This window comes from Emydura macquarii, unplaced genomic scaffold (genome assembly GCF_026122565.2).
Source record: "Emydura macquarii macquarii isolate MOO-44397 ecotype Brisbane River unplaced genomic scaffold, CSIRO-AGI_Emac_v2 contig_3390, whole genome shotgun sequence".
Lineage (NCBI taxonomy): Eukaryota > Metazoa > Chordata > Testudines > Chelidae > Emydura > Emydura macquarii.
Genome location: NW_027133527.1, coordinates 8,737,169 through 8,764,686, shown reverse-complemented (window position 1 = coordinate 8,764,686; position 27,518 = coordinate 8,737,169). Strand labels below are relative to the sequence as shown.

The 27,518-nt window shown below is 44.0% G+C and overlaps 2 protein-coding genes across 4 annotated transcripts in view; one reads left to right on the top strand and one right to left on the bottom strand.

Moving 5' to 3' along the window:
* Positions 1-18,670, bottom strand: part of GNPTG (N-acetylglucosamine-1-phosphate transferase subunit gamma) — a 35,886-nt gene extending 17,216 nt beyond the window's left edge. For 2 of the 3 annotated variants that reach the window (XM_067534369.1, XM_067534367.1), the window contains exons 1-6: positions 18,570-18,670; positions 17,671-17,725; positions 7,624-7,691; positions 6,975-7,029; positions 6,790-6,873; positions 2,100-2,193 (exon numbers count right to left, since the gene is read on the bottom strand). In XM_067534369.1, coding sequence (XP_067390470.1) covers positions 2,100-2,193; positions 6,790-6,873; positions 6,975-7,029; positions 7,624-7,691; positions 17,671-17,725; positions 18,570-18,624 — 411 coding nt within the window. In that variant the 5' untranslated portion in view covers positions 18,625-18,670. Of the gene's footprint in view, positions 1-2,099; positions 2,194-6,789; positions 6,874-6,974; positions 7,030-7,623; positions 7,692-17,670; positions 17,726-18,500 lie in introns of all 3 variants that reach the window. The other variant, XM_067534368.1, reaches the window with a different exon arrangement.
* TSR3 (TSR3 ribosome maturation factor) lies at positions 18,645-27,312 on the top strand. The gene is made up of 6 exons (XM_067534370.1): positions 18,645-18,848; positions 19,182-19,398; positions 21,478-21,671; positions 23,496-23,669; positions 25,883-25,946; positions 26,025-27,312. Exons 1-6 carry the CDS (start codon positions 18,749-18,751, stop codon positions 26,176-26,178), a joined length of 903 nt encoding a protein of 300 aa, XP_067390471.1. The 5' UTR covers positions 18,645-18,748; the 3' UTR covers positions 26,179-27,312.
* The last annotated feature ends 206 nt before the right edge of the window (positions 27,313-27,518 follow it).

Sequence of the window (27,518 nt, the reverse complement as noted above, 5' to 3'; positions counted from 1 at the left end):
AAATTAAGTTATTTTAAAATATGTAATAAACTTGTTCCTTTCCCAATGGGAAGTGGTTCTTCCACCCATGTCCCTTTTACCCCACCCAAGTCATCACAACTTCCAACAAAGAGACACTAAATGAGATGCCCTTCAGAGCCTATCAGCATCACTCAGCTGGTGCATTTGCTCTTAAGTGATACATGCTCCCACCTCTGAAGGACCACCATTCTATGAAGAGTGAAATATTGCATCCAACTCTCCTAAACAGCAGTACAAAGTAAAAAGCACTGAACACCAGGCTCTTATGTCCTTTAATTTTTTCAGAGAACAATATTGATCTGCCCTGGATTGTAGATGCTCAATATGACCTTTAGATTTTCAACTTTCATGTTTCATGACCTTTTACAAGCAAAAGCCCAAGGAGGATTTAAATTCTTTATATTAGAAATCATGCAATACTAGAAGGCAAATTATACCTTCAGTGGCTACAGGAGGAAAAGATGCTCTTATGGGAATCATAACAGGCTCCTTTCTCTGCCTCTTGGATCAACACACACAAGCTGGACGCTTTACGTTTATAAGCACCAGTGTGTTATTTACTGAGTCCCTTTCACTAGTACAGCCTTGTGAAGCAACATATAACGGGAAGTAAACTTTCCCTTCAGCCCACTATCCAGGGGAGGAGAGGGACAAATCTCCTCATCCTGAGATCCTGCCTCCCTTAATCCCAACCTAGCCACTCCCCTTGCACTTCCTTCTTGTCCTCTTAACTGTTGCCAGCTGACAGGTTGACTGTCAGCCAACTGCCTAATTAAACCATTAAGCACCCATCCCTCCAATTAAATCCACTCCAGGGGGGAATATACCGTAGGGACAGAGTACTGGGTCAACTCTAGGCTCCTAGCACTTTGTCACAGCAAGACAGTGCATGGAAAGTCAGAGACTGTTTCTACTGCTGGCTCTCCAATAGGATTCTTTTGTGATCTTGGCCAAGTCACTTCACTCCCTGCCTCACTTTCCCATTGATCAATCTATCTATCTTAAGGTTTTATACTGCCACCCATCACTGTAGTATCTAAGTGCCTTCCACATAAAACCAATAGCATTAGCTATTGTCTTGTGTCACAGAGGAATGAGCGTCTTAATTCTGTAAAGCTCCTTAACATCTTCAAATGGAAGGACTTAGAGAAGTGCAAACATTATTTTAACAAGGGGAGAAGAGAGGTCTAAGGCAGGAGTTCTCAGATTTTTACGGTGACCAAATAGCAAGTGTGAAAAATCAGGACAGAGTGGGGGGTAATAGGCACATATATAAGAAAAAGCTCCGAATATCGGGACATCTGGTCACCCTATGTGGACCACATCTTTACAGAGTCTTGTGGACACCTCCTCCCCATTCACAATCATGTAACATCCCTTTTCAGCTACAGCAACTGCTCACATGTAAGAATCATGAATTTTAACTGTTTTAATAGTTTTATCTTTTTGACAAAAGCTAATTACACTATCTCCTTTTGCTCTTCATTTCACCTCCCATCCCTTCTGCCCACATCTCTTCTGCTCCTCTGTCCCCTGCACATGCTTCTTGTCACCTGGCCCTCTACTTTTCCCATGCAAGTTTCTCTGTCAGTTGGTTTCCTTGTCCTCTCCAAGTACTGTTTAATACCTAGTTCTCTCTCCCTTGAACCCTGGATGTGTGTCATCCAGTGATGGCTGGCAACTCCAATCCCTCAAGTAACTTTTGTTTCTCTTCCTCTTATGTAGCAATGACCAGCAATAGCAAAAGTTACAGAGCATTTGTCTCTAGTGAGGATAGTAATACCAGAACATCCCATTTTGCATGAATAAAAAGAGTTAAAGTCTACAGACTGGTGCAAGTAAAAACATCAGCAGCTTTTTATCCTGGGATTTAGTTCCCCTTCTATCTGCTGTCCCATATCTTGTCTTGCATTTTTCTACATCATGTTCTAAACCATGAACTCTTCAGAGCAGGAAGATCTCAGATTGTAAAGTCCCACCTAAGTTTCAGTGTTACAGTATATTAATGGCTTTAATAGTTTAAATTGGTACAAACATGCCAGCTTTATTAATTGCATCAGGATGATTCATTACTGTACCTTGGTCTCTCTGTTCTTGGTTTCACATGAATCCCCTTCTCTCATCCACATGCCAACAAATGTGTTGTTATAAATTTCCCATTCATGCCAGATTCTGGGAAAAAAGAACAACTCAAAAATCTTGTTTTATACTTTTGGAGAGAAAATTTAAAAACTCAGTAAGAAAAACAGAAGCACTCTAACACTATTAAAATTTACTTTATCCATTTTTTGAAAGTCCTTTAATATCTCCTTCTCTTACTGCCCAGATCTGCCCCATCACAGGTTAATTACCTTTTAACCACAGTGGAGTTCTCTAATTACTTATCATATCTCCATCACAGTAGTTGCTGAGCACTATGGTTATTCTGACATGAGTCTCAAAACGATTTCCACACTTTCTTAACCAAACAAAATTGAAAAGTTTGTCATCAATAATTTGATTGAAAGAGACTCCAGTCCAAACTCTAATCTTCTCAGTTGCTCAGCATACAGAATAAATCCAACTAAGTATGTCAGCAGGTGGGTGAAACAAGAATATTTTTCAAAAATTGTCAGTGAAGAAAAGCATTTATTAAAAATATATTTCTGGAAAGTGACCTATTCCAACATAAAATGAAATATTCCCTGTTGGACCATAAAACTCATGATATTAAGAACATAAGAACAGCCATATTGGGTCAGACCAATGGTCCATCTAGCCCACTATTCTGTCTTCCAACAGTGGCCAATACCAGGTGCTTCAGAGGGAATGAACAGAACAGGTGATCATCAAGTGATCCATCCCGTCAGCCTTTCCCAGCCTCTGGCAAACAGCAATCACTGCCTATCCTGGCTAATAGCCATTGATGGACCTATCCTCCATGAACTTATCTAGTCCTTTTTTGAACCCCATTATAATCTTGGCCTTCACCACATCCTCTGTTAGAGGTCCACCGGTTGACTGTGTGTTGTGTGAAGAAATACTTCCTTTTGTTCATTTTAAACCTGATGTCTATTAATTTCATTTGGTGACCCTTAGTTTTTGCATTATGAGGAGTAAATAACACTTCCTTATTCACTTTCACCACACCAGTCATGACTTCATAGACCTCTATCATACCCCCCCTTAGTCATCTCTTTTCCAAACTAAAAAGTCTCAGGCTTATTAATCTCTCCTCATATGGAAGCTTTTCCATATCCCTAATCATTTTTGTTGCCCTTTTCTGTATCTTTTCCAATTCCAATACAGCTTTTTTGAGATGGGGCGGCCAGATCTGCACAGAGTAGTCAAGGTGTGGGCGTACCATGGATGTATATGGTGACAATATGATATTTTCTGTCTTATTTTCGATCCCTTTCCTAATGATTCCCAAAACTCTGTTAGCTTTTTTGACTGCCATTGCACACTGAGTGGATTTTTTCAGAAAATTATCCACGACTAAGATCTCTTTCTCGATCTGTGGTAACAGCTAATTTAGACTCCCGTCATATTCACAAGGGTGGCACTGTAGTCTCACAGTCAACCCAGATTGGGAACTAGGATTGAATCCTGACTCAGAGGGTAGCCTTAGAACTTGCCTGCCCAAGGTTTTTTCACACTAACTTTTGTTCGTTTTTAATTAAAATGCCCTGGGTCCATACAACACACTTCTTCTCTTTAAAAAATGACCAATTATTGCAAATTGGATAATCCATTTTGAAAACGGATTAAGTTCATTTCAGAATGAATTAGTGCAGAAAAAAGTGTGTGTGGATGCATCTGTATTTTTCAATGACTTGGCAGTCCTCCAGTTACTATACCACACTGTACCCCATCACACCACACCAGGACCAAACTGTTTGTTTACCTATATGCCCTGTATCACTCTGGCGGGAGTCATTTTAGCTGGATGTGACCGCCCCATTTAAATGCTGGTGCATAGCCAGGATCACCCCCTTTGCAATTGCAAACTTCTGGAGCTGCATACATCAGTATTTTAACACTTATTATTGCAACCATGCCTCTTGCATCCACATAGAGCCCTGCTGAGATTATGGACTTCCTCGGCATCTGGGAAGAGGAGATGTGCTGGCCTGCCTTTACAACAGCCACCATGAGGGTCATTAGAAAAGTCATTTCACCTCCTGTAGTGGGGTGTCTGCCCCACTCTAGCTAGGAAGGGGTTAAGAGGGCCCTTGGAGTGGCAGCCAACTGGCTGCCGGATAGCCAGTCAGGGCCTAGAAGCCCAGTATAAAATGGAGTAGTAAGCAGAGCAGACTGAGTCACTCCCAGGAGCTCAGGGAGGGAAGGCTGGCTGCCCTGCAGACTAAAGGAAGGCAGCACCCTGGACAGAGCAGTGGCTGACTGCTGGGGCTCTGCGTGAGCCGGAGGCCCTGATTCAAGGGCAGAAGAGGTACTGGGGCTGTGGGGAAGTGGTCCAGGGAAGTCTCTTAAGGAGTTGGGGGAAGAGGCGGTGCAAGGCTGCTGCACACAGGGGCCCTGGGCTAGGGTCTGGAGAAGTGAGCAGACCCAGGACCCTCCCCGCTTCCCCACAGACTGCTAGTAGAGTGGTGGTGGATTGCAGCAGTCACTGAAGTAAGTGGCAGAGCCGGGACTGTTGAATCCCCCTGGAGGGTGGAACATGAGTTGTGATTTGGCCGGAGGGCTGAGTCTGGAAGAAGATGAGCTAATTCCCAGACCACCAGCAGGAGGTGCCAGTCTGGTGGTGAGTGCTGCGAGCATCACACTTCCATTCTTCTGTTTCCCACCTCTAAAATGGGGATAAATACTTAAGGCTTCAAAGAGGTGCCTTGATAATAACATTTGTACAGCTCTTTGAAAATGTAAAAACACGGTAAAAGGAGGCAGTAACCCACAAACCTCAGCCTGCCCCATTCACTCTTTTCCCTTAATTTACTGAAAAAATACATGGAATTAGAACCATCCAAAAATATGGGGCTAACAAACCAGAACTTTATGAAAGGCAAAGTGATTGAAAGTTTAAGTAGTTTTCCTTTTGTGTGTATGTAGTCTATTTAAACTGTAAACTCTCTGAGGCAGGAACTTTATCTTCAAACATATATAATCTGTAAGGTGCCTATCAAACTATTGGAGATCACAAATGCAAAAAAATTAAATATGATAATGCAAAGTCTTGGCTTTTAGGATGTGGCACCCAACTCAGGGTGCATTGTGATCTCCAAGACACTGATTCTCTTTATCCTAGAGTTCGAAGGCATTTGCAGAACAACCCGAGGGACTAGACACTAAATTTGTGGAATTATCTAATTTAAGTAGAAAGAATAATCACACACTTTAAAAATACTCAATAACTTTCATTGTCAAATACATAAAATCCTCAATTTTGTTTCTCAGTCTGAGAAATCCTTTAAAAAAATTAAGTTAATCCATCCATTATCTGTCAGGATGTATAAACATTTTAAAGTGAAACTGAAACAGGAACACATCCTTCCTCTTGGAACATCAGTTATTCATTTCTGATTAACTGAAACAAGGTCCTTGATTGGAGAAAGAACCTGGCTTTGTTAACTCCTGAAATAAATCTCTCAAACATTTCTAAAGCACCTATCCCACAGTAGCTAAGCAACAAGCAACAAATAAAGATAGCACTGATTACAGCATGCACAAAAAAGTTTCCTTTCTGATATATGGAAAAAACAAGCCATAATTCCCATCCTTGGAGATCAAGTAATTGATGTAATACTACACGTGATCCAGAAATGGGAAGAGGATTGTTAGAAAGAATACTTACCTTTAAAGACCTCTCTCATGTTTTACCCTCGATATAGACCAACAAAGCCTTCCAAATTCTGGATCCTCATGGCTTAGATAACATGAAGTTTTTGAAATTTAAAGTAATAGCCACTAAAACTGTATTTTCATCATGAGTTGTAAAGTAACGAGAACAGCAGCAACTAGATAGAGCTTTTACGTATTCTTAAATTAAGTCTCAAGAATAAAATGTCATAATCAAACAAGAACTTATTAATTATTAAAATAAATGGTCAAGGAGCCTAATTTACTAGAAGTCCATGACTTGGCAATTAGAACAGGTTTAACAAGATATATTTTGCAGCACTTTCACACAAATTGTGCCCTGAGTTACACCCTTACAACCTCAGCAGCTTCTACAGGGTGGTGGCACTGGTGTAATTGAAAGCAGTTTAGGGCAGTGGTTCTCAACCAGAGGTATGTGAATTCCTAGGGGTATGCAGAAGTCTTCCAGGGGGTTCATCAACTCATCTAGATATTTGCTTAGTTTTACACAACAGGCTACATAAAAAGCACTAGCAAAGTCAGTACAAATTAAAATTTCATTACAGACAGTGATTTGTTTATACTGCTCTGTATACTAAAATGCAAGTACAATATTTATATTCCAATTGATTTACTTTATAATTATATGGTAAAAAATGAGAAAGTATGCAATATTTCAGTAACAGTGTGCTGTGACGCTTATTTTTATGTCTGATTTTGTAAGCAGGCAGTTTTTAAGTGAAGTGAAGTGAAACTTCAAGTAAACAAGACAAATCCGACCCTGAAAGGGGTACAGTAGTCTGGAAAGGTTGAGAGCCACTGGTTTAGGGAACAGTGTTTGGATTTAATGCCAAGATTATCTTATTTCTGAGGTAATGTAACTATAGCTAATTTTAAAAAGTGCTGATTTCAAGAGCTCTACGAAGAGAGCTACTCAAACTAAAGTAAAAAGAAAAGTCTGGATCTTCTCACCCTAAAATCCCACTGTAGGCATTCCACCGAAAGGTCTGCTCATGCTGAGTGACATTATGGAAAGGACAGAACTCGTATTTGTACCTAAAGAAACAAAATGTTTCAAATTTAAAAAAAAATAAAAAGAAGGCCTATATCACCTCCAATCCTAAAAATAAAGTCAGGCACCTGAACCAGTTACTCACGTAGATTCCACAAAACTGAAACACTTGCCAGCAAGCCTAAAGAGATGTGCAGGACCTGAAAATAAAATGAAATGACTTTCAAAAACGATAATGGGCTGATTAAATTTAAACAGTTATAATGATCATAGAATTGCATATGAACATGTTGCAGATTTAACATTCTACAGAGCACAAGACAATGGGCATCCAAGAAACCTAACAAAGGTACTTATTTTGCCCTCATTTCCACAGTATCTTAGTGCCTCAATCTTTAATGTATTATCCTTCGAACACCCTGTGTAAGGAAGCATTATCCCCATTTTAGAGATTAGGAATTGAGACACAGAGAGACTCACACAGGTAAACTATTTTGACTGTTAAGTGCTATATAAGTGATAAGTATTAACTGGTAGCATCTCCTGGAATGCCAATATCTGTGGAATTCAGAAAAGAAATTCTTCCATAAGGGCAGAGGCATTTTCATGATTGGATTAAAGAACATGGACTAATCATGTAGATATTATAATGTGACAAGTGCTTCTGCCAAAGTCTATCTTACCATTAGACAACTGCAATAAAAAATTACATGCACACATGGCAGATTCCTTTAGAGATGAGAACCACAAAAATGGTATTAACTACACACATAACAACTGATGTTTGCACACACCTGAGGTTGGGGAAGGTGCCATCTTTGGAAGAAGTCTGTTTGTCTGTGGTAGGAATGGATTGTTCAATCTTTTAAAAGGAAAAAAAGACTAATATTAAATGATTTTTTTCCATTTGCAGTGAGAGTAAATTAGAATATTTTTATCTATGTATTTAATGTGTCCCCCAGAAATCCATGTGCTTTAAAAAAAAAAAAAAAAAAAAAAGAGCTCTGGCTGACAGCCCCAGGTGGCTGGGCTAATGCAGAAGGGTCGTGCACACCCAGGGGCGGGGATAAAAGGGACAGTCAGAGCCCTGCTGCCAGGGCTGACAGCCAGCATGCTCCCCATTCCCTCACCAGCAGGCAGCCTGGGCTCAGGGTCTCCTTGCCCTTCCTGCCCAATTTCTCACCTGGAGGTGGTGGAACTCCAGCTATCAGCCCTCAAGTGGCAACAGCAGCACAGAAATAAGGGTGGCAATGGGACACTAAGTCTGCTGCCACCCTTACTTCTGTGCTGCTGCTGATGTGGTGCTGCCTTCAGAGATGGGTGCCCAGCCAGCAGCTGTTGCTTTCCATTCTGCCTTCAGAGGTGGGTGGCGATATATGTAGTGGGGGAAGCAGGAGGACAACTACAGACACAAAGAACGGGGCCCAATCAAATACGTTTGAGAACCACTGATCTAAAGGAGCTGTCAAATTGAAAACAACCAAAACCATCAAACCTAGGTACTAAATACATATGTATACACCTGAATAAAAGTGGTATGATTTTCAAAGGTCCTAAGGACCTACAGTTCTCATTGTCTTTAATAAGAGCCACTAACATATGATCAAATGCACCCCTAGTAGGGTCATAATCTCAACTGTAAGAAAAACTGCCAGGCAATAAATGGTTACTTACTGTAACTGTGATTCTTCTTTGAGTAGATTCAACCATGTATTCCACTTAGGTTACTCACAAACCGTATGCCCCCCAGGTGGCAGAGCTCAGAGTATACCTAAACAAGTATTGCAGCACCGCCCTACCAAAACTTACTTCTGCTCTGGATGATACAGCAAAGGCATACTGGTTCATAAATGTATGTATCGACAACCACGCAGCAGCCCTGCAAATGTCCAAAATTGAGATGTCACTGAGGAACGCTACTGATGTTGCTTGCGCTCTCGTAGAATGAACTCGCCCCCGCTGAGGAGGCATAGCTGAAGCTATGTCACATGCAGTTTCGATGCAGAATGTTATCCTTTTAGAGATCATCTGTGAAGAGACCGATTGCCCTTTCATGAGATCTGCATGTGACACAAGTAGATGAGGCAAAGCTTGAAATGATTTAGCTCTCTCCAGATAAAAGTCTCAACATCACTTGACATCTAATGTATGGAGATGCTGCTTCTCCAGAAATCAATGTGGCTTAGGAAAGAACACAGGTAACTATGCCACTTGGTTCAAATGAAACTGAGAAATCACTTTAGACCAACATTTTGGGTGTGGTCATAAAGTCACTTTGTTCTTGGAGAATAGTGTATAAGGGAGGTCTGACATCAAAGCCTGCAACTCAAAGACACCTCTTGTGGATGTTATCACTACCAGGAATGCAGTTTTCTGACACAAAAGCAGAAGGGGACAAGATGCCAGGGGCTCGAATGGAAGTCCCATCAAAGGTACTAGGATTATGTTATGGCCCCAAAAAGGAACCGGCTCTTGGACCAGCGGATGGAGATGAAGAAGCCATTTTAAGAATTTTGCTACCACAGCATTGGAAAAGATTGATCTTCCCTGAATGGGGGGATGAAATGCTGACTTCGCTGGCAGATGCACTGTCAGTGAGCTAAGTACAAAGCCTGACAACCAAAGGTGCAGCAAATATTCTAAGATTTCCTGGATAGAAGCCAGTAATGGTTGAAGTCTGCAGACTACTTCCAGTTTGCCAAATAGGCCATTCTAGTAGACGGCTTTCTACTGTTGAGTAGCACCTATTGAACAGCCACCGAACATTGCTCTTTCTCCTCATTTGGCCATGAAGCAGCCACCCCATGAGATGAAGGGTGGTGAGAGCAAGATGTAGGGTGTGACCGCGTTTCCATATTAGTAGATCAGGACGGAGACGAAGTGGTACAGGCGGCTGAACTGACAGCGCAAGGAGGTCAGAGAATCAGCACTGCGAGTTGGCCACACTGGGACTGGGGGAAAAAGCATACAGGAGAGCCGACTGCCAGCTGAGGTGGAAAGCATTGGCCTGGGAATCCAGACAGAGGCCCCCTCGAGAACTGAACAGGTGATATTTTCTATTGTCCCTTGTAGCAAACAGGTCAACCGTCAGAATGCCCCCACTTACAAAGATGACCCAGAGGGCTTATCCTCAGGGACCACTCATGACCATGGTGAAAATTCCTGCTGAGATGGTCCACGAGGGTGATTTTGGACACCAGGCAAGTGATCGGCTATGGGAGCAATATTCTCTTTGATGCGGAACTGCCACAACCTGATTGGCCTGTTGGCAGAGCATGCTGGAGCGTGTTCCCCCTTGCCTGTTCACATAGTACAACACAGTGGTATTGTTGGTAAGTATGTGAACCACTGAGCCCCCGATATAGTCCAGAAAAGCATGACATGCATTGTAGATGAGCCCAAAGCTCCAGCACGCCGATATGCAGCGAGGCCCTTGCGCCAGTCACAGACCCTGAACTTTCAGCAACACTAGATCTGTAGAGCCCTTCAAATCTACGGATAGCCTCGAATGCAGCTATCTGCACACCACTTTTGTGAATCACGCAAATTTTGTATCTGCACAAAGCTCTAAATATAGGATCTAAAAGGCAGGGAAGCAGTATGGCTTCCTGACTTACTTTGCAGAAGCAGCTGCCTCCTTCTCCAACTGACCTGATATGGTAATGAAGTCAGGAGAGGTTTCCTAAATTGCTTGGCTGCTTAAACTGTGGCAATATGGGCATGGGGGATTTTGCTGCCTGTCTTGATCTTGAAAGCAGGGTCCCCAAGGCGGGGAAAAAACTTCATAGGCTATGAGCTTCAGACAGCTGCTTCCCCTCCTTTGAGATCCTATATAACAGGGGTGGCCAAATGGTGGCTCATTAGCCTTATGCGGTTCTTTTATAGTTATAACCTGGAGCTAGAATTCAGGATGTGACGGAGAGACTGCCGAGACTTATCAAGCCCTCAGACCGTTACCCCTTCCTACTTCTCCACGTGGGCACCAATGACACTGCCAAGAACAACCTGGAGCAGATCACTACAGACTAGGTGACTCTGGGAAGAAGGATAAAGGAGTTTGAGGCACAAGTGGTGTTCTTGTCCATCCTCCATGTTGAAGAAAAAGGCTCAGGTAGAGACTGTCATGTTGCGGAAGTAAATGCGTGGTTACACAGGTGGTGTCGGAGAGAGGGCTTTGGATTCTTCGATCATGGGATGTTATTCCAGGAAGGATTACTAGGAAGAGACGGGATTCAACTAATGAAGAGAGGGAAGAGTATCTTCACAGACAGGCTGGCTAACCTAGTGAGGAGGGCTTTAAACTAGGTTAAACGGGGGACAGGGACCTAAGCCCGAAGGTAAGTGGGGAAGTGCGACAACAAGAGGAAGCAGGAGGAGGAGGGTGCAACAGAGGAGGCCTCCTGAATTGCACTGAGAAAGTAGGGCAATCGGCCAGTTATCTCAAGTGCCTATACACAAACGCAAGAAGCCTGGGAAACAAGCAGGAGGAATTCGAAGTCCTGACACAGTCAAGAAACTATGCTGTGATTGGAATAGCCGAGACATGGTGGGGTAACTCACATGACTAGAGCACTATCATGGATGAGTATAAACTGTTCAGGAAGGACAGGCAGGAGCGAAAGGGTGGAGGAGTTGCACTGTATGTAAGAAAGCTCTATGATTGCTCTGAGCTCCAGTATGAAACTGTTGCAGCAGAATTCCCAGCATATGCCCACCCCTCGCACCCCCACCCACTTGGTGCCAACAGTAAAACCGTGACCTGACCTTATTAGGCTGCATCTGTTGTTTACAGCATTTAGTTGTTATGCTGCTACCCCCCCCATAAGAAAATCGCCTACGCACCCCAGTGCCTATGTTGTTCTCAGATAGCTTTGTTGCCCACCGATAATGGGCTATGTATCCCGTGCCATTACAGCTCTACCCAAGGCCACAGGCCTCGTCATAGTCTGGCACGTACTAATGTATATCCCTCCCACAAACCAGAGCTACCAGACTTGTGCTGCATTCCCTAGTATAAAAAGGGGTACGCCCCATGCCCAATATGAGAAAGCGTTCGCCAGCCTGATCACCTGGACCGCCCCGCTTCTCCCGTTCCCGTACTCTGAACGTGAATCGTGAAAGCCGGCCCGTACCGAATGATATGCTACGACTCCTTCTCTGTTCCTAGTGGTGAGATATAAAAAGTAACTGCTTTGCCTGTTTCTCTGCCTGCTTTATATGATAATCATTTAAGCTACGTATTAAGTATTACAGCATGTACCCCATATTCCTTAATAAAATTTTGTTGTATTATCCAACTGACTGATTATTGACTCTGGGGGATCCATAACCTGTCGCGACAGAAACTTGAGATAAGCCAGTTGAGAGTCTCTGGGGTAAGCGTAGAAGCAAGAACAATAAGGGTGATATTGTGGTGGGTGTCTGTTATAGACCACCAGACCAGGAGGACAAGGTAGACAAGGCTTTCGTCAATCAACTAGAGAAAGTTTCCAGATCACAGGACCTGGTTCTCATTGGGGACTTCAATCAGCCTGATATCTGCTGGAAGAGCAATACAGCAGAGCACAGACAATCCAGGAAGTTTTTGGAAAGTGTTGCGGACAACTTCCTGGTGCAAGTGCTGGAGCAACCAACTAGGGGCAGTGCTCCTCTTCACCTGCTGCTCACAAACAGAGAAGATTTGGTAGGGGAAGTAGAAGTGGGTGGCAAACTAGGCAGCAGTAACTACGAGATGGTCAAGTTCAGGATCCTGACAAAAGGAAGAAAGGAGAACAGCAGGATATGGACCATGGACTTCAGAAAAGCAGACTTTGACTCCCTCAGGGAACTGATGGGGAAGATCTCCGGGGAGGCTAATATGAGGGGGAAAGGAATCCAAGGGAGCTGGCTGTATTTTAAAGAAACCTTATTGAGGGCACAGGAACAAATCATCCCGATGTGCAGAAAGAATAGCAAATACGGTAGGCGTCCAGCTTGGCTTAACAAAGAAGTCTTCGGTGAGCTTAAACACAAAAAAGAAGCTTACAAGAAGTGGAAGCTTGGTCAGATGACTAGGGAGGATTATAAAAATACTGCTCGAACATGCAGGAATGAAATCAGGAAGGCCAAAGCACAACTGGAGTTGCAGCTAGGAAGGGATGTGAAGGGGAACAAGAAGGGTTTCTACAGGTATGTTACCAACAAGAGGAAGATTAGGGAAAGTGTGGGTCCCTTACAGAATGGGGGAGGCAACCTAGTGACAGAGGATGTGGAGAAGGCTGAGATACTCAATGCCTTTTTTGCTTCTGTCAACACAGACAAGGTCAGTTCCCAGACTACTGCACTGGGCAGCACAGAATGGGAAGGAGGTGAACATCCCGCAGTGCTGAAGGAACAGGTCCAAGACTATTTAGAAAGATTGAACATACAAAAGTCCATGGGTCCAGACGCAATGCACCCAAGGGTGCTGAGGGAGTTGGCTGATGTGATTTCAGAGCCATTAGCTATTATCTTTGAAAGCTCGTGGCAACTGAGGGAGGTCCCTGATGATTGGAAAAAAGCAAATACAGTGCCCATCTTCAAGAAAGGAAAGAAAAAGGATCCAGGGAACTACAGACCGGTCAGGCTCACCTCAATCCCTGGAAAAATCATGGAGCAGGTCCTCAAGGAATCCAATTTTAAGGCACTTGGAAGAGAGGAAGGTGATCAGGAACAGTCAACATGGATTCACCAAGGGCAAGTAAGTCATGCCTGACCAACCTGATTGCCTTCTATTAAGAGGTGACGGGCTCTGTGGATGTGGGGAAAGCGGTGGATGTGATATACCGTGACTTTAGTAAAGCTATTGATACGGTCTCCCACAGTATTCTTATCAGCAAGTTAAAGACTTATGGGCTGGATGAATGGACTATAAAATGGATAGAGAGCTGGCTAGATCATCAGGCTCAACGGGTAGTGATCAATGGCTCGATGTTTAGCTGGCAACCGGTAACAAGCGGTGTGCCCCGAGGGTTGGTCCTAGGGCCGGTTTTGTTCAACATCTTCATTAATGATCTGGAGGATGGAGTAAATTGCACCCCCAGCAAGTTTGCAGATGACACTAAGTTAGAGGGAGTGGTAGATACCCTGGAAGGTAGGGATAGGATAAGGATAGGATACAGGAAGATGAAGAGTGGGACCTCCATGACCAAGGACCATCCCACAGATTTCATGAAGGCCATTGGTATGATAGGACATTGGTGGCCAATAGATGCAGGGCCAGGAGCCCTCAGTCTCAACTGTAAAACAAGCGTCAATCCTGATATCCATAGTGCCCCATGAACATCCCCTGATGCAGATCAGGCAATGGAAAGTGGGAGGAAAGATCCTGACCCGGATGCCAAGGAATCCTGGACTTCAGGGAATAAAAGCAAAGCCAGCCCCAAGGGTGCACGCAACAGGTCCGACTCATCCATACCCCAGAATGAAGAAGAACTGACACCGACAGTGGAAATGGTACCGCCAGCATTATTTCCAGTGCCAGAAGCAGTGTCGATCCAAAAGTCAGCAATGGTATCAAGGTGACTGACAGTGCTGAAGTGGAGGGAGGGGACTGCCACCACAGTAACATCAAGCGACACCAACAGAACAGGTGCCAAGGAAATTCCCAATGCCAAGCCCAGCATTGGTCCCACTTCCACTAACTGGAAGAGAAACACTGGTATGCAGTGCTGACAAGGCTATAAATGACACAGCCCTGATAAAGTCCTGGACCAACAGAGAGGTTAGGATGGAAAGGCAAAGGTGATCCATTGCTGCCTGATACACTGCCAGCATTGTCCTCATCAGTACCAGCCTCAACAGATGTCCCGGGACCACAATCAGGGTTGATGGTACGGAGTCTCTGTACCAGGGAGCAGTTAACAGGCACTGTTCCACCCCGCATGTCAGCATTCACTGTCCTGATCCACGCTCCTTCTGGAGGAGGCACACAAGTCCCCACATGATCTGGAGTGGCCTCGATTGGTCTTATGCAACCTTTTCTTCGACGCACTAAATAGGGAGCGACTTCTCCGTCTCTTCGGGGAAGCATTGGCTCCAGAGCACAAAACAGCGGTGCTCTCAGAATCCAAAGGCAACCTCCAGTCCAGCGTAGGCCTTGGTGCCGAAGCAGGTCGCATGACCTGTTTGAGAAGGTGCTGCTTTAGACAAAGATCCCTTGCCACTTGAGTCCATTTCATGAACTAAATGGAAATCGATACCGCTCCTTGAAGTGGACTTCACCTAAGCATAGCAAGCACGCATGTGGGGATTGTTGTTGAGATAACTCCCATATGACAGACAACATTTAAACGCTGGTGAGGGCATCACCAGGGAAAGACTTAAACTAAAGCTAACTAACACTGAATCTAACTAGCGCTATACTAAGAGTACTAATTAACTATATACAATTTAAAAAATCATTAAGGGAGAGATTGTGAGGTTAGGAACCACAGAGCACTGATTCCAGCCGCAGGCGGTAAGTAGGAATTGAGGGCAGCACTACCTCAAATAGCCAGGGGAGGGGCCATGAGCAGAAGACACATGCACCACCTCCTACAAACACCTAGGAAAAATTCTTGGCTATGGTGCACACACACTTAATATAAGAAAAGCCATACTGGGTCAGAGCAATGGTCCATCTAGACCAGTATCTTGTCTTCCAACAGTGGCCAATGTCAGATGCTTCAGAGGGAATGAACAGAACAGGTAATCATCAAGTGATCCATCCTCCAATGCCCATTCCCAGCTTCTGGCAAATAGAGGCTAGGGACACTTCAGAGCATGATTTTGTATCCCTGCTCATTCTGGCTAATAGCCATTAACGGACCTATCCTCCACTAACTTATCTAGTTCTTTTTTCAGCCCCATTATAGTCTTGGCCTTCACAACATCCTCTGGCAAAGTGTTCCACAGGTTGACTGTGTGCTGTGTGAAAAAATACTTCCTTTTGTTCATTTTAAACCTGCTGCCTATTTATTTCATTTGGTGATCCACTTCTTGTGTTATGAGGAATATATAACACTTCCTTATTTACTTTCTCCACACCAGTCATGATTTTATAGACCTCTATCATATCTCCCCTTAGTCATTTATTTTCCAAGCTGAAAAGTCCCAGGCTTATTAATCTCTCATCATATGGAAGCTGTTCCATACCCCTAATCATTTTTGTTGCCCTTTTCTGTACCTTTTCCAGTTCCAATATAGTTTTTTTGAGATAGGGCAACCAGATCTGCATGCAGTATTCAAGATGTGGGCATATCATGGATTTATAAAAAGGCAATGCAATATTTTCTGTCTCATGATCTATCCCTTTCCCAGTAGTTCCTAACATTGTGTTAGCTTTTTTGACTGCTGCTGCACATTGAGCAGATGTTTTCAGAGAACTATTCACAATGACTCCAAGATCTCTTTCTTGCATAGTAACAGCTAATTTAGATCCCATCATTTTATATGTATAGTTGATATATTTTCCAATGTGCTTTACCTTGCATTTATCAACATGGAATTTCATCTGCCATTTTTTTGCTCAGTCATCCAGTTTTGTGAGATCCCTTTGTAACTCTTTGCAGTCTGCTTTGGACTTAACTATGTTGAGTAATTTTGTATCATCTGCGAATTTTGCCACCTCATTGTTTAACCCATTGTCCAGAACATGTATGAATATGTTGAACAGTGCTGGTCCCAATACAGATCCCTGGCAGACACCACTATTTACCTCTCTCCATTCTGAAAACTGACCATTTATTCCTACCTTTTGTTTTCTATCTTTTAACCAGTTACTAAGTATAATACATAGTTGCATAAGAAAAATCTAAATCATCAACATGGACACCCAATCATCACTGGGACAAATCAACAAGCAGAAAAACCTGTGCCATTTCTGTGTTATCAGATCTGAAACCGGACTGAAAGATCAAAAAATCTAGGGACTCCAGATGATGCCAGTTACCTCACCATGACCTTTTCGCATTTCCTTGAACAGGGCAAGCTGCAAGACAAGGCACTATATTGGCAATGTCAGGACATGGTTTCCTGCATAAGGGCCAAAGAGCCACTTCTTTGAGAGAAGCTGATCTACGGCAGCATGCCCTCTTTTAAGAAAGCTTTAGACAGCTCAAAAAATCAACTCATTTCATTACCCATGGACACAGGGTCATCTCAAAAATAAAAGCTCCATCCTTGTTCCTAGAAGGTTGTGAATTATTTACCAATCTAACCAGTGCTCAGTGTTCTGGATTCAAAGTTGGTTCTGGTTGGATTTGGTTTTAATTCTTAAAGCCAGATGCCTGAGCAACAGCATCACCTAGAGGTACTATCACTGTAGAGGAGACCATCTTTGAAACACCCCTGGTGACAGTCCCTAGATCTGAACTTGTGACTTAGAGGCAGGCATATGTGTAGCATTCACTTGATCATAGACAGCAAGGCTGTGGCTAGATCCTCACAGCAAAAGAGAGTATGTTTTTACATCAAAATAATTATTTCAGTGTAAAATCCTTGTGGAGGTAAGGCACTGTAGTTTTAACCTTGATGTGCTTAGTCAAGATAAACCCCACATGAAAGTGAAGAGTTACCGTGACTTGCCACATCAAAGTAAAAACTATCTGTGCCTCATATCCACCAGGATTTTACATTGGAAGAGTTTTCTGCAGTGAAGACGAAAGCTAACTTTTCTCAGGGAGCAAAATAAGGGTCAAGCAGGTTTATAGGAAGATGACAATTATCACTGTCCAAGTGGGTGTCTATAATGTAAGTCAATGCGCCCAGAGACCACAAAGGGAGAGCAAATTGCTGTCAGTAACTAGAGAGGTTCAGCATAGGGAACTACCAGGGTCACGCACCCAAAGGTATTTGGCTCCTCTACGATTTTCATCTTCCCAGCTGAAGTAAAGAGACCTGTAAGAAAGAGGGCATGGTCAGTGGGTGGAAGTGGAGAGCGAGCTCACTGTGGTGGCACAGTTCACAGGTGGGTGTGGGGGAGGGAGCTTCACTAGGGGCACAGTTGGTGGGTGGGTGTGGGAGAGGGGGCTCAGAGTGCATTCAGTGGATGGGTGTGGGGGAGAAGGGTTCACTGGGGACACAGTCAGTGGGTGGGTGGGTGTGGAGAAGAGGGGCTCACAGGGTACGTTCAGTGGGTGGGTGTGAGGGAGAGGGGGTCACTGGGAGCACAGTCAGTGGGTGGGTGTGGAATGGGGGCCCACAGGGTATGTTCAGTGGGTGGGTGTGAGGGAGAGGGGGTCACTGGGAGCACAGCCAGTGGCTGGGTATGGGTGGGAGGGGCCTCACGGGGGGCACAGTCAGCGGGAGGGAGGGGGGTTACAGTCAGTGTGTGGGTTTGGGAAGGGGGTTACGGGGGGCACAGTCAGTGGGTGGGGAGTTACGGGGGGGGCACAGTCAGTGGGTGGGGTGGGGAGTTACGGGGGGCACAGTCAGTGGGTGGGGGTGCGGAGTTACGGGGGGGCACAGTCAGTGGGTGGGGGAGGGGGCTCAGGCGGTTTGTTCAGTGGGCGGGTGGTTGGAAAAGGGGTTCACCGGGCGGGCTAGGGGCCCGGTGCGTGCGAGTGTGGGGGAAGGAGGAAGGCCTCCCGGTAGGCTGGGGAGGAGAGAGCGTGGGGGCGCGGTCACTGAGAAAGGGGGGGGAGGAAAGCTCGCGGCGGGGCGGGGCGCTCACTAGCCGGTTCCAGTTCCGGTTCCGCTCCCTCAGACTCGGGTTCTTAGGTGCCAGCCCCTTCGAACTCACCGAACCCCGCGCTCAGCCCCGCAACTCCCGCGAGCAGCAGCGCCCAGGCTGCCATTGCTTCCGGAAGCGGAAACGCGGACAGCCACCGCCCAGCAGCACCACAGCTCCGCCCCTTCCGGCCGGTCAGGCACGTCACGGGGTGGCCCGGCCGAGGCGCGGCGCGAGCTCCGCCGCCAGCCATGGGCAGGAAAAAGCCGTTTCGTCGCGCGGAGGGACGCGGCCGGCGCGCGCCCAAGTCCCTGGAGACCTTCGCGGAGGAAGCGCAGGCGGCGTTGACAGGTGCCGGGAGCCCGCGGGGTTCGCCCCGGCGAAGGGGCCGGGTTGGCTGTAGATGGAGCCTTGGCGAACCGCCCCCTCCGCCGCCCTGTTCCCTGCGCCAGGGAACCGCCGCTGCGCTGCCGAGCCTTCGCGCGTCGCGTCGCGTCCCGCCGGGCCCTGGGAGGGCCCGGGCCGGGAGGACGGGCGGGGCGGGCGCCGAGCCCTGCCCGCTCGCGTCCCGGGGGAGGGCCCGGAGGAGGCGGCGGAGGCGCCGTCGAGTCCCTCGCGCCCCATGCCGGCGTTCGCACCCCGGGTGGGAGGGTGCCGCTGAAGCTCTGCTCTGTGTGTTTGCAGCCTGTCTGCAGCAGGATGGCGCTGGAGAGGGGGATGCTCCGGAAATGAGGTTCCCGTGCCCGCTTGCCATGTGGGAGCTGGGACACTGTGATCCCAAGAAATGCACGGGGAGGAAACTGGCTCGCAAAGGCCTGCTCCGAAATCTGCGCCTCAGTCAGAGATTCCCAGGGCTCATCCTCAGTCCTCTGGCAAGGCAGTATGTCTCTGCAGCGGACAAGTAGGTTCCGTTACAGTGCGAGATCTTTATTTCCTAGGTACAAATCCAGCTATCGCACTCCTTGGCCGTAGTCTGAGGTTCTGTAGCGGGAGAGTCTGGGACTGTACCTTGTGTCCGTGTTCACACATGTACTGTTAGCTGGCCTGAGGAGGACAGATCAGTCTTTGATTGTCGGCTAAAATGGTGACATGGGGGTAACTTGTCTTCCCTGTTAAGTTAATATAGTTAAATACGCATGGAAACAGATGCTGGTAGCAGGTGAGACACGCAGCTTTTGATATTAAGGAATCAAAATATTTGATACAGTAAAGTGTGACTAACCTTCTGAGGGCCCACAATTAAAGCGTGGCTAACATTGAGGTCCCACTATGTTTCTCAGTAGCATTGGCCTATCCGCTTCATTATTGGCTATTTCTCCACATTTTGTATCATCTGCCATCTTCATGGCTGATGAATTGTTTTCTCCCCCATCATTCATAAAATGTTAAATAGCAAAGGGCAAAAAAAATGGACCCCACTAGAAACACACCCACTCGCTGATGATTCCCCATTTACTATTACATTTTGAGACCTATTAGTTACTCAGTTTTAATCCATTTAATCCGTGCCATGGTAATTTTATACCTTTCTAGAATTTAATCAAAATGTCATGGAGAACCAAGTCAAATGCTTTACAGAATGTTACGTATATTACACCAGTTTGACGCTATCTATTTTTCATAAACCGTTGTTGATTAGCATTAATTTTATTAACCTCCTTTAATTCTTTAGTAATTGAGTCCCATATCCGCTGTTTCATTATATTGCCTGGAATCAAAGTCAGATTGCAATCCTGTTTATCATTTTTAAATATCAGTACAATATTAACTTTCTTCCAGTCTTCTGGAACTTCCCCAGAATTCTAAGGTGTATTGAAAATCAACATTAGTGGTTCAGAGAGCTCCTCAGGGCAGCTCTTTTAAAAGTCTTGGATGCAGGTTATCCATACCTGCTAATTTAAAAAATCTAACTTTAGGAGCTGCTGTTTCACATCCTCCTGAGATATTAATGGAATGGATCAAGTCTGATCATATATGATATGACTACATCATCTGTTTTTCCCAAATAGAGAACAAATATTTACTGAACACTTCTGTGTTTTATGCATTAGTATTGATAATTCTGCCATTTCCATCTAATAGTGGACCAATACCATTGTTAGTCACAAAAAAAAAAAAACCAATGACAACCTAATACTTAAACTTATTGTCCTTAACTCTGCTGACCATAAATGTCTCCTTGTGGCCCTTTGCTTTTCTTGTCAGTTTTCTACAATTCCTACCTTTTGATTTATATTCACTATCAATTTTCCCTTTCTTCCATTTATGTATTTTTTTATTTTTTAAAGCTGCCTTCATTTCCACTCAGAATAGGTGTATGGCTTTTTTTTACTCAGTACAACTTCCTCCTTTGATTGTGGCTTTTGGTGCATCTGGTAAGATGTTCTTAAACAATTCCTAATTATCATTCACATTTTTCTAATTAAGTTCTTCTTCCAAACTGATTTGTTTTCATAATTGTTTTCAGCTTTGTGAAATTGGCCTTTTTTAAACCACCAAGTATATATGTCACTGGTCTGCACTTCATTGTGCTTGCGTATTATGCTATTGTCATGATCACTTCTACCTAAAGTTACCATTCATTTTTAGTTCTGTGATCAGTTTCTCTTTACCTGTCAAGGTGTGTTCTGTGAGTGTAGAAAGAAAAGTAGTAAACTGTAAAATAATCAAATTCCTGCTAACTAGAGCACTTCGACACTGTAGAAGTGAGGGTAGCTTGTGGAGCTTGAAAAAAGTCCATTCTCTCAGAATGAAAAGATGGTCCTGTGGTGAAGGCACAAAAACTAAGATCTAAACTCTGTCGCTAGCTCTGCTGTATACTTTTTATAGTGTTTTAGCAAGTCACTTAACACACAAGGAAAATTGTTTGTTTACACTTTTGGGGATGCAGTTCCTGTACACAGTACAAGTTTTAATCCAAAAAACCAAACCTTTAAAGTGAGATAGTAGATGCCCAACTACAATAAAATTTGTTTTTCAGACAGGTGATAGCTCAGAGTGGAATTGCAGTCATAGATTGCTCATGGTCCAAGTTGGAAGAAACGCCATTTAGTAAAATGAGGGGAAACTATCTCCGGCTGTTGCCTTACTTGGTGGCAGCAAATCCTGTAAACTATGGCCGTCCCTGCAAGTTGTCCTGCGTGGAAGCGTTTGCTGCTACTTTCTGCATTGTTGGTAAGACTATAATGATAAGATAATGTGAAAAAATCAGGACTTCGTGTTCATTATTGTAGTTCTCTTTAAATGATTTTTGATCAATATCTTGCTCAGTGGGCAGATATAGAGAATATTTTGCTCAAGGTCTGTATCTAGAAGATTTTTTGAACATCCAATACTGCAGTATCAAGCACTGAATAAATATAGCAAGTCCTGGAGGGGTCCATTGTGGATTCTGCTACTCACTTCTAGGTTTGACAGCTTTGTTTACTGTTGCTACTATCCACATCTGTAATGTATTGTCTTTGGTTATTTATCTTCCAGTGTGCTCTGAATACAGTTACTCAGGCTCAGTCTTATCTTCTCCAGTAGGGCATTCTGCAGACCATCAGTGAGAACACCTTATCTTTAACTCTTGCAGGCTTTACTCTTAGCTAGAGGAGTAGAGCTATTTCAGAAGATTATGAACAGAGCTGGTTTGAAAAAAGGGACAAAAGCTTCAATGTTTCCTAATAAAATTACAGTAGAACCCTGTTTATTCAAGTCTGCATTGTCCAGCTCTCCCTGTTAACCGAACTGGGGCTGACAGCCCAGGCAGCAGGGCTCAGGCTTGAAGAGCTGATAGCGGGAGCTCTGCTGTCAGGGCTGAAGCTCTTTGCCCATTCTCTGGATTATCCTATGTTTTGATTCTGACCTGGTCTCAGTCCCAATTAGATCAGATAAACAAGGTTCCATTGTACTGAAAATCTTAATTGGTTCTGAAAAATTTAAACCAGCTCTTGTGTTGGAATAGGGGACTTGGCTGCAGCTGGACCCCAACCTATTGTGGACCTTGAAGATTAAAAGACTAGGGCCTCAAATTGACACTAATGAGACAGTGTGCAGCTTTGATATGTTCTTTGTATTTTCCTGCTAAGGAAGTAGGTTGCTTCATTCTGCACAAATTAGATTTTCCATGTTGCCTCCATCTTTAGCCCCAGATACAATGAGTTAAATGATCCACTGTGGAGGTGACATGTCGTTTGCTGTGGCCAGGTCCTTGTTCCAAAAGAAGAGGTGAAGTCTGCCGGCAAGCTAGAGGTAGAATACACTTTCTAAGTCCACTAGTAACCAGAGGAGATTAGTACCTCCTTAACAAATGGGTGGCAGATATTCTGATAGAAACTGAGTGCCACATCTTGGCTGCTCCTTGACATGTTCCCACTGTTCATTAGCAACACTCTAGTCTTGCCTGGGTTCAGTTTGAGCCAGGTACACTTCATCCTCCTGCTAATTTCTGGCATGTGTTGGGACATGTTTGGGATGAAGTTTGGTGTATCTGCTGCTGGGGAGATAGAGCTGGTGGTTATCAGGTATTGTCAGCAGAGCTTATGGTGTGTCTCAACCTCTTGCAGAGGTCAGGGAACAGTTGTCCATCACCAGTCCCTGGGTCCTGTTAGAGAAGGAAGAGTGAAACCATCAAAGACCTGCACTTTCCACTCTTAGGGCTTGGAAATGGGAAGATTTTGGTTGGCTGTATTGACAGCTGCATAGAGATTGATCTACCTTGTTTACACAGTACTGTACAACATCAAATTTTATATTTCCACATACAGACGACTAACTAGAACACAGTGGATTTCTCCTGGATTCATTTGAGTACCTCAAGTTAAGCCTTCTGTCTCCAGACCTGGATTCCAAAACATTCAAGGATGCTGACAATTTTCTCATGTATCACTGTTTTAGTGCCAGATTCTATGCATTGAATTACTCTGGTTGGATATAAAGGCATCTGTAAGCTCTCTCTCTTTTTTAAATGAGTCCTATGTATGAAGAGACATTGTCATATGTTTTTTATTTTAGGGTTCTCTGATCTAGCCACCATTCTTCTGAGAAAGTTTAAATGGGGAAAAGTGTTTCTTGAATTGAACAAAAATCTCTTGGAGAAATACGCGGCCTGCCATTGCCAGGAGGAGGTGCTGAGAGTTGAAAAGGAATTTTTAGCAAGTGCCCGAGAAAGAGAAACTGAAGACATAGGTAAAAGTCTTGAGTGGCCTTTTTGTGAGGTTTCCTGACAATTCTGAATGCTCTGTTGCATATGCTTCAATATTTCATGATAGCAAAGAAATTGAATGCAGAAGCTAAATTCTTTGCTGTGATGTATTGCTGAACCTCTTTATACCATACATTTCAGTTATGTGATTTTATCTGTATATTAGGTCATAGATGCATGCATGCATGCACCCCCAAAGAGGAAAAAAGGATTTCAGTAGGCATTATATGGACATTCATTTACCCAGCAGACTTGCAGAGTAGCTGCCCTAACTAAGTTTATAAAAGTTGTTTTCAGGGAATTAAGGAAGAAAGAAGGTAAACAGTTCACTCGTTACATTCACAGATGCTGAACTGGGAAGTTTGAACACTGAGGACTGAAATACAAGAAGACCTAGAAAGGAGAAATATTGCACAAATTAGAACTAGATTCATATTGCAAATAATTAATTGTATGGTGGCAGTACCTAAAGGTCCCAGCCAGGCTTGGGGCCCCTATTTGCTGGGCATTGTACAAATAGAATAGAAGATTGAAAGTCCCTGCCTGAAAAGTTATTTAAAAATCCAAACAGATGTATTCACACAAAAGTAACTTACTAAAAGTATAGTACACTTCCTTCCGAGTTTCCACTTCACACTACAGTTGCCATGGTTCCATTCCAATGGTTCAGGCTCCTTCAGTGGCTTTTCAGCTTGCATGTTCTATCATTACCCCCACATTCATGTGACAGTACTTCACCTCCGTGTGGGAAGCACACAGAAAAATCCCAACACAAACTGCCAAGTGTGTGTGAAGGACACAGTTCTTAGCCACTTCCCCTCCCTGCAGTGAGCAGATAAGTCCCATGCACCTCTCTAAGGCTAACTGTATGCAGGCAGTTCACATGACCCAACCCTGCAACCATGGTGTCCTAACTTCACCAGTAATGTCTCTTTCTCACAAAGTGGCAAGGGGTGAGTCTTATCCTTATTCTGAGGGGGGGGGCAGGTAGCCCCTGGTGTCATGGCTAAGGGATGAAATTGAGGGAAAACTTAAGTTGAATAACAAGAAAAGTCTTCTTGTCACTGAAGTGTATTCGTTTATGGAATAGAACAGTCTCCCTGGTGAAGTGGAAACCCAGTTACTTTAAACATTTGGAAAAAGAATGCCCAAACTCACCAGAATAGATCCTAAGGAAAAAGCCTGGTGTGGTCCTTCAGAAGGTTAGGATGACTTGATGGCCTCTGTCATGGTTACAAGGCTAGCTGCACTTCTGTCTCCTTTCTGATCCCCCTGAGTACAGGTCTTGTGTCTTTACCGCTTTGAGGTGGAATTCTGCAATTCTCCATTCTTAGACTGGGCCTTGGGCTACAGTACCATATTCATCAACCGGGCTTACCCAGCAGGTGTGACTGAGTTCAGACACCTTCATTTCTTTTCAGGAGTTTGGGCAGCACAGATCATAGTGACCAGACAGCCTTCTGAAAACCAAATTATTGTTTGTTTTAAGAATAGTAACAAAGCATCTAGAGAAAAGGGATTTTAAAACAGTCTGCACATGTCTAGTTTACCCGAGTCAAGTGCAGACTCAGTCATTCAAAATCATCTTTCCTCCTGTCAGGAGCCCCTCTCCAACATTTATACCAAAAGCTATATATGATTTGTAGAGGCTGTGTGTGTGTGTATACTCTTGTATAGCAACTGACATCTGTACACACACAAGTTTGTATTACAATGAGACTTAATATAAGCCACCCCTCTACTTACTACAATCAACCTTAAAATTCCCTGGGAAATGTATACTTTATTGCACTGTAAAGGAGTCAGTTTTACTTTAACGGAGATCTCAATTTTTTTCAAGCCAAAACTGACATTCCACAGCTAGACTAAAGGCAATTTGTTGTGCGGTTTTCTTAAAGTATCTGCTTTCACTTAACTTATGGATACACCCCTTGATGGGGTGGAGCTTAGGGCCAAGATTTTCAGAAGTGACTAGTGATTTTTAAGGGCTTCAATTTTTTGGGCACTCAACCGCAGATGCCTTAAAGGGAAAAGAGCATTGTTTTCAAAGTGTCAAGATGAGAAGCAGTTCTTCACTGGATTTTCTCCTATACAGCCAAATGTTGATTAAGTGAGCAGAATCCCTTTCATTTTCCTTTGTGGTTGAAGATTCTTTCTTCGCTCAAATATTTACCAGATTTAATGTTTTTTTTTCCAGATCCATTTGATGTTGACTCAGGAAAAGAATTTTCAAATCCTAACAGGCCAACCTGCTCCATAGGGTAATTACTTTCAGTTCTCATGCTCCTTCCAGAAAGTTCTCTTGCTTTTATAACTCTGAAAAAAAAATTTATTTTCAGAATGGCACAATGTGATGAAGAATCTGGTGAAGAGGATGGCAGTGACAATGATAGTGATGATGATAGTACAGAAGATGACACTGAAAAGCTTACTGCATCAGCAGCTGAGAAACCAGTTATTTGGAAGGGAGTTAAAAAAAGACTAAGAAATTAAGTGTTTTTAAAAGTGTGTTTTTGGAAACTTGTATGAAGAAACCCTGCATATAATTCAAAGGAAAATTAAATGTAAATATTGTCTAGACTTTTTCTATGAACAGAGTGAAATGACTTAAGCTCCACTCATGCAACTGGATTTTTGTGGGGTACTCCTGTGCCTACTCCATTGACTTCAGCAGGGCAACATGGAGGCATAGAGATCTGCCTACATATGTGGAGTCTTAGATTTAATAGTTTTGGCAGTTCGGTGTTTAGATGTGATAGAACAGTGGTGAATATTCTATCACTAACTCTTTCTCTCTAGCTGAAGCTATTATGTCAGGGCTTGTCTGCATGAGTTCATGTCATGCTGGGGTGACTCTACCCCACAATAGTCTGTCCATGTACAGACTGCTGATGCTCATTTAGCAATTCCTCTTTGAAAAGGTACTAAACTAAAGCGCATTAGTGAACTGTTAATGCACCTCAGCAGTGTGCACATTGTTATTTTTTACCCCAAGCAGGTCTCACTCTTTCAGGAGTGATGGAGCAGAGGGGAGTGGTCCACATGTCTGGGAACTAAGAGTTGGCGTAGACTGATTTGGGGAGACTCAGCACTGAAAAAGCTGTTAAGGTCACCTTGCAAGAAGTAGCTATGCTGCTGGAAGCCAGGTTGAGATCCTTATGCTTGTATGCTGGCTACTAGAGTCAGAGTTTTAAGCCATGTGGCATAGCATTAAGGCATGCAGGGTTACAAGGCAGGCAGAGACAAAACCCCTTAATGATGTCAGTGATCCCCAAATCACCACATTGGCCCAAGAAAGAACAAAGGAATGTTAAAGAAAACTGGTTCAAGCTATTGCTTCTCTATCTGAACCATGGTACGTTGTAACTGACACACATCTTGTTATACAAAGCAAGCAGTGCTTTTTCAACAAATATTAGGATTCACATATGATGAATTTGTGGATTTTGGCAAAGTTTTTATGATTCCTGTGTGTACCTCAGTCTTCCTCAAGGCTTTGCATTGCTATGCACTGATTGTAAAGGGAAGGGATGAGGTGAATGGGGTATCCAGATGAGACAATGGAAACCCAATGATTGAGATGTTCATGCCTAGCAGACAAGAGGAAGGAGATTCCCCCAATATACATTTTTCTTCAAGGAAGCACAGAGCAAAGGCCATGACCTGAAGAACAAAGGTAAAAAGGGTCATTTGGCTGGGTTAAAAGTGGAGTTGTCAGGGACACAGGGCTCTGACCTGGGTCAGATAAAGCAACAGACCAAAAGCAAAGCTGGTTCCTATGACTTCAAAGGGCCCTGGCTTTAACCAGGCTGAACCTTTGCTTCCCTGTGCTA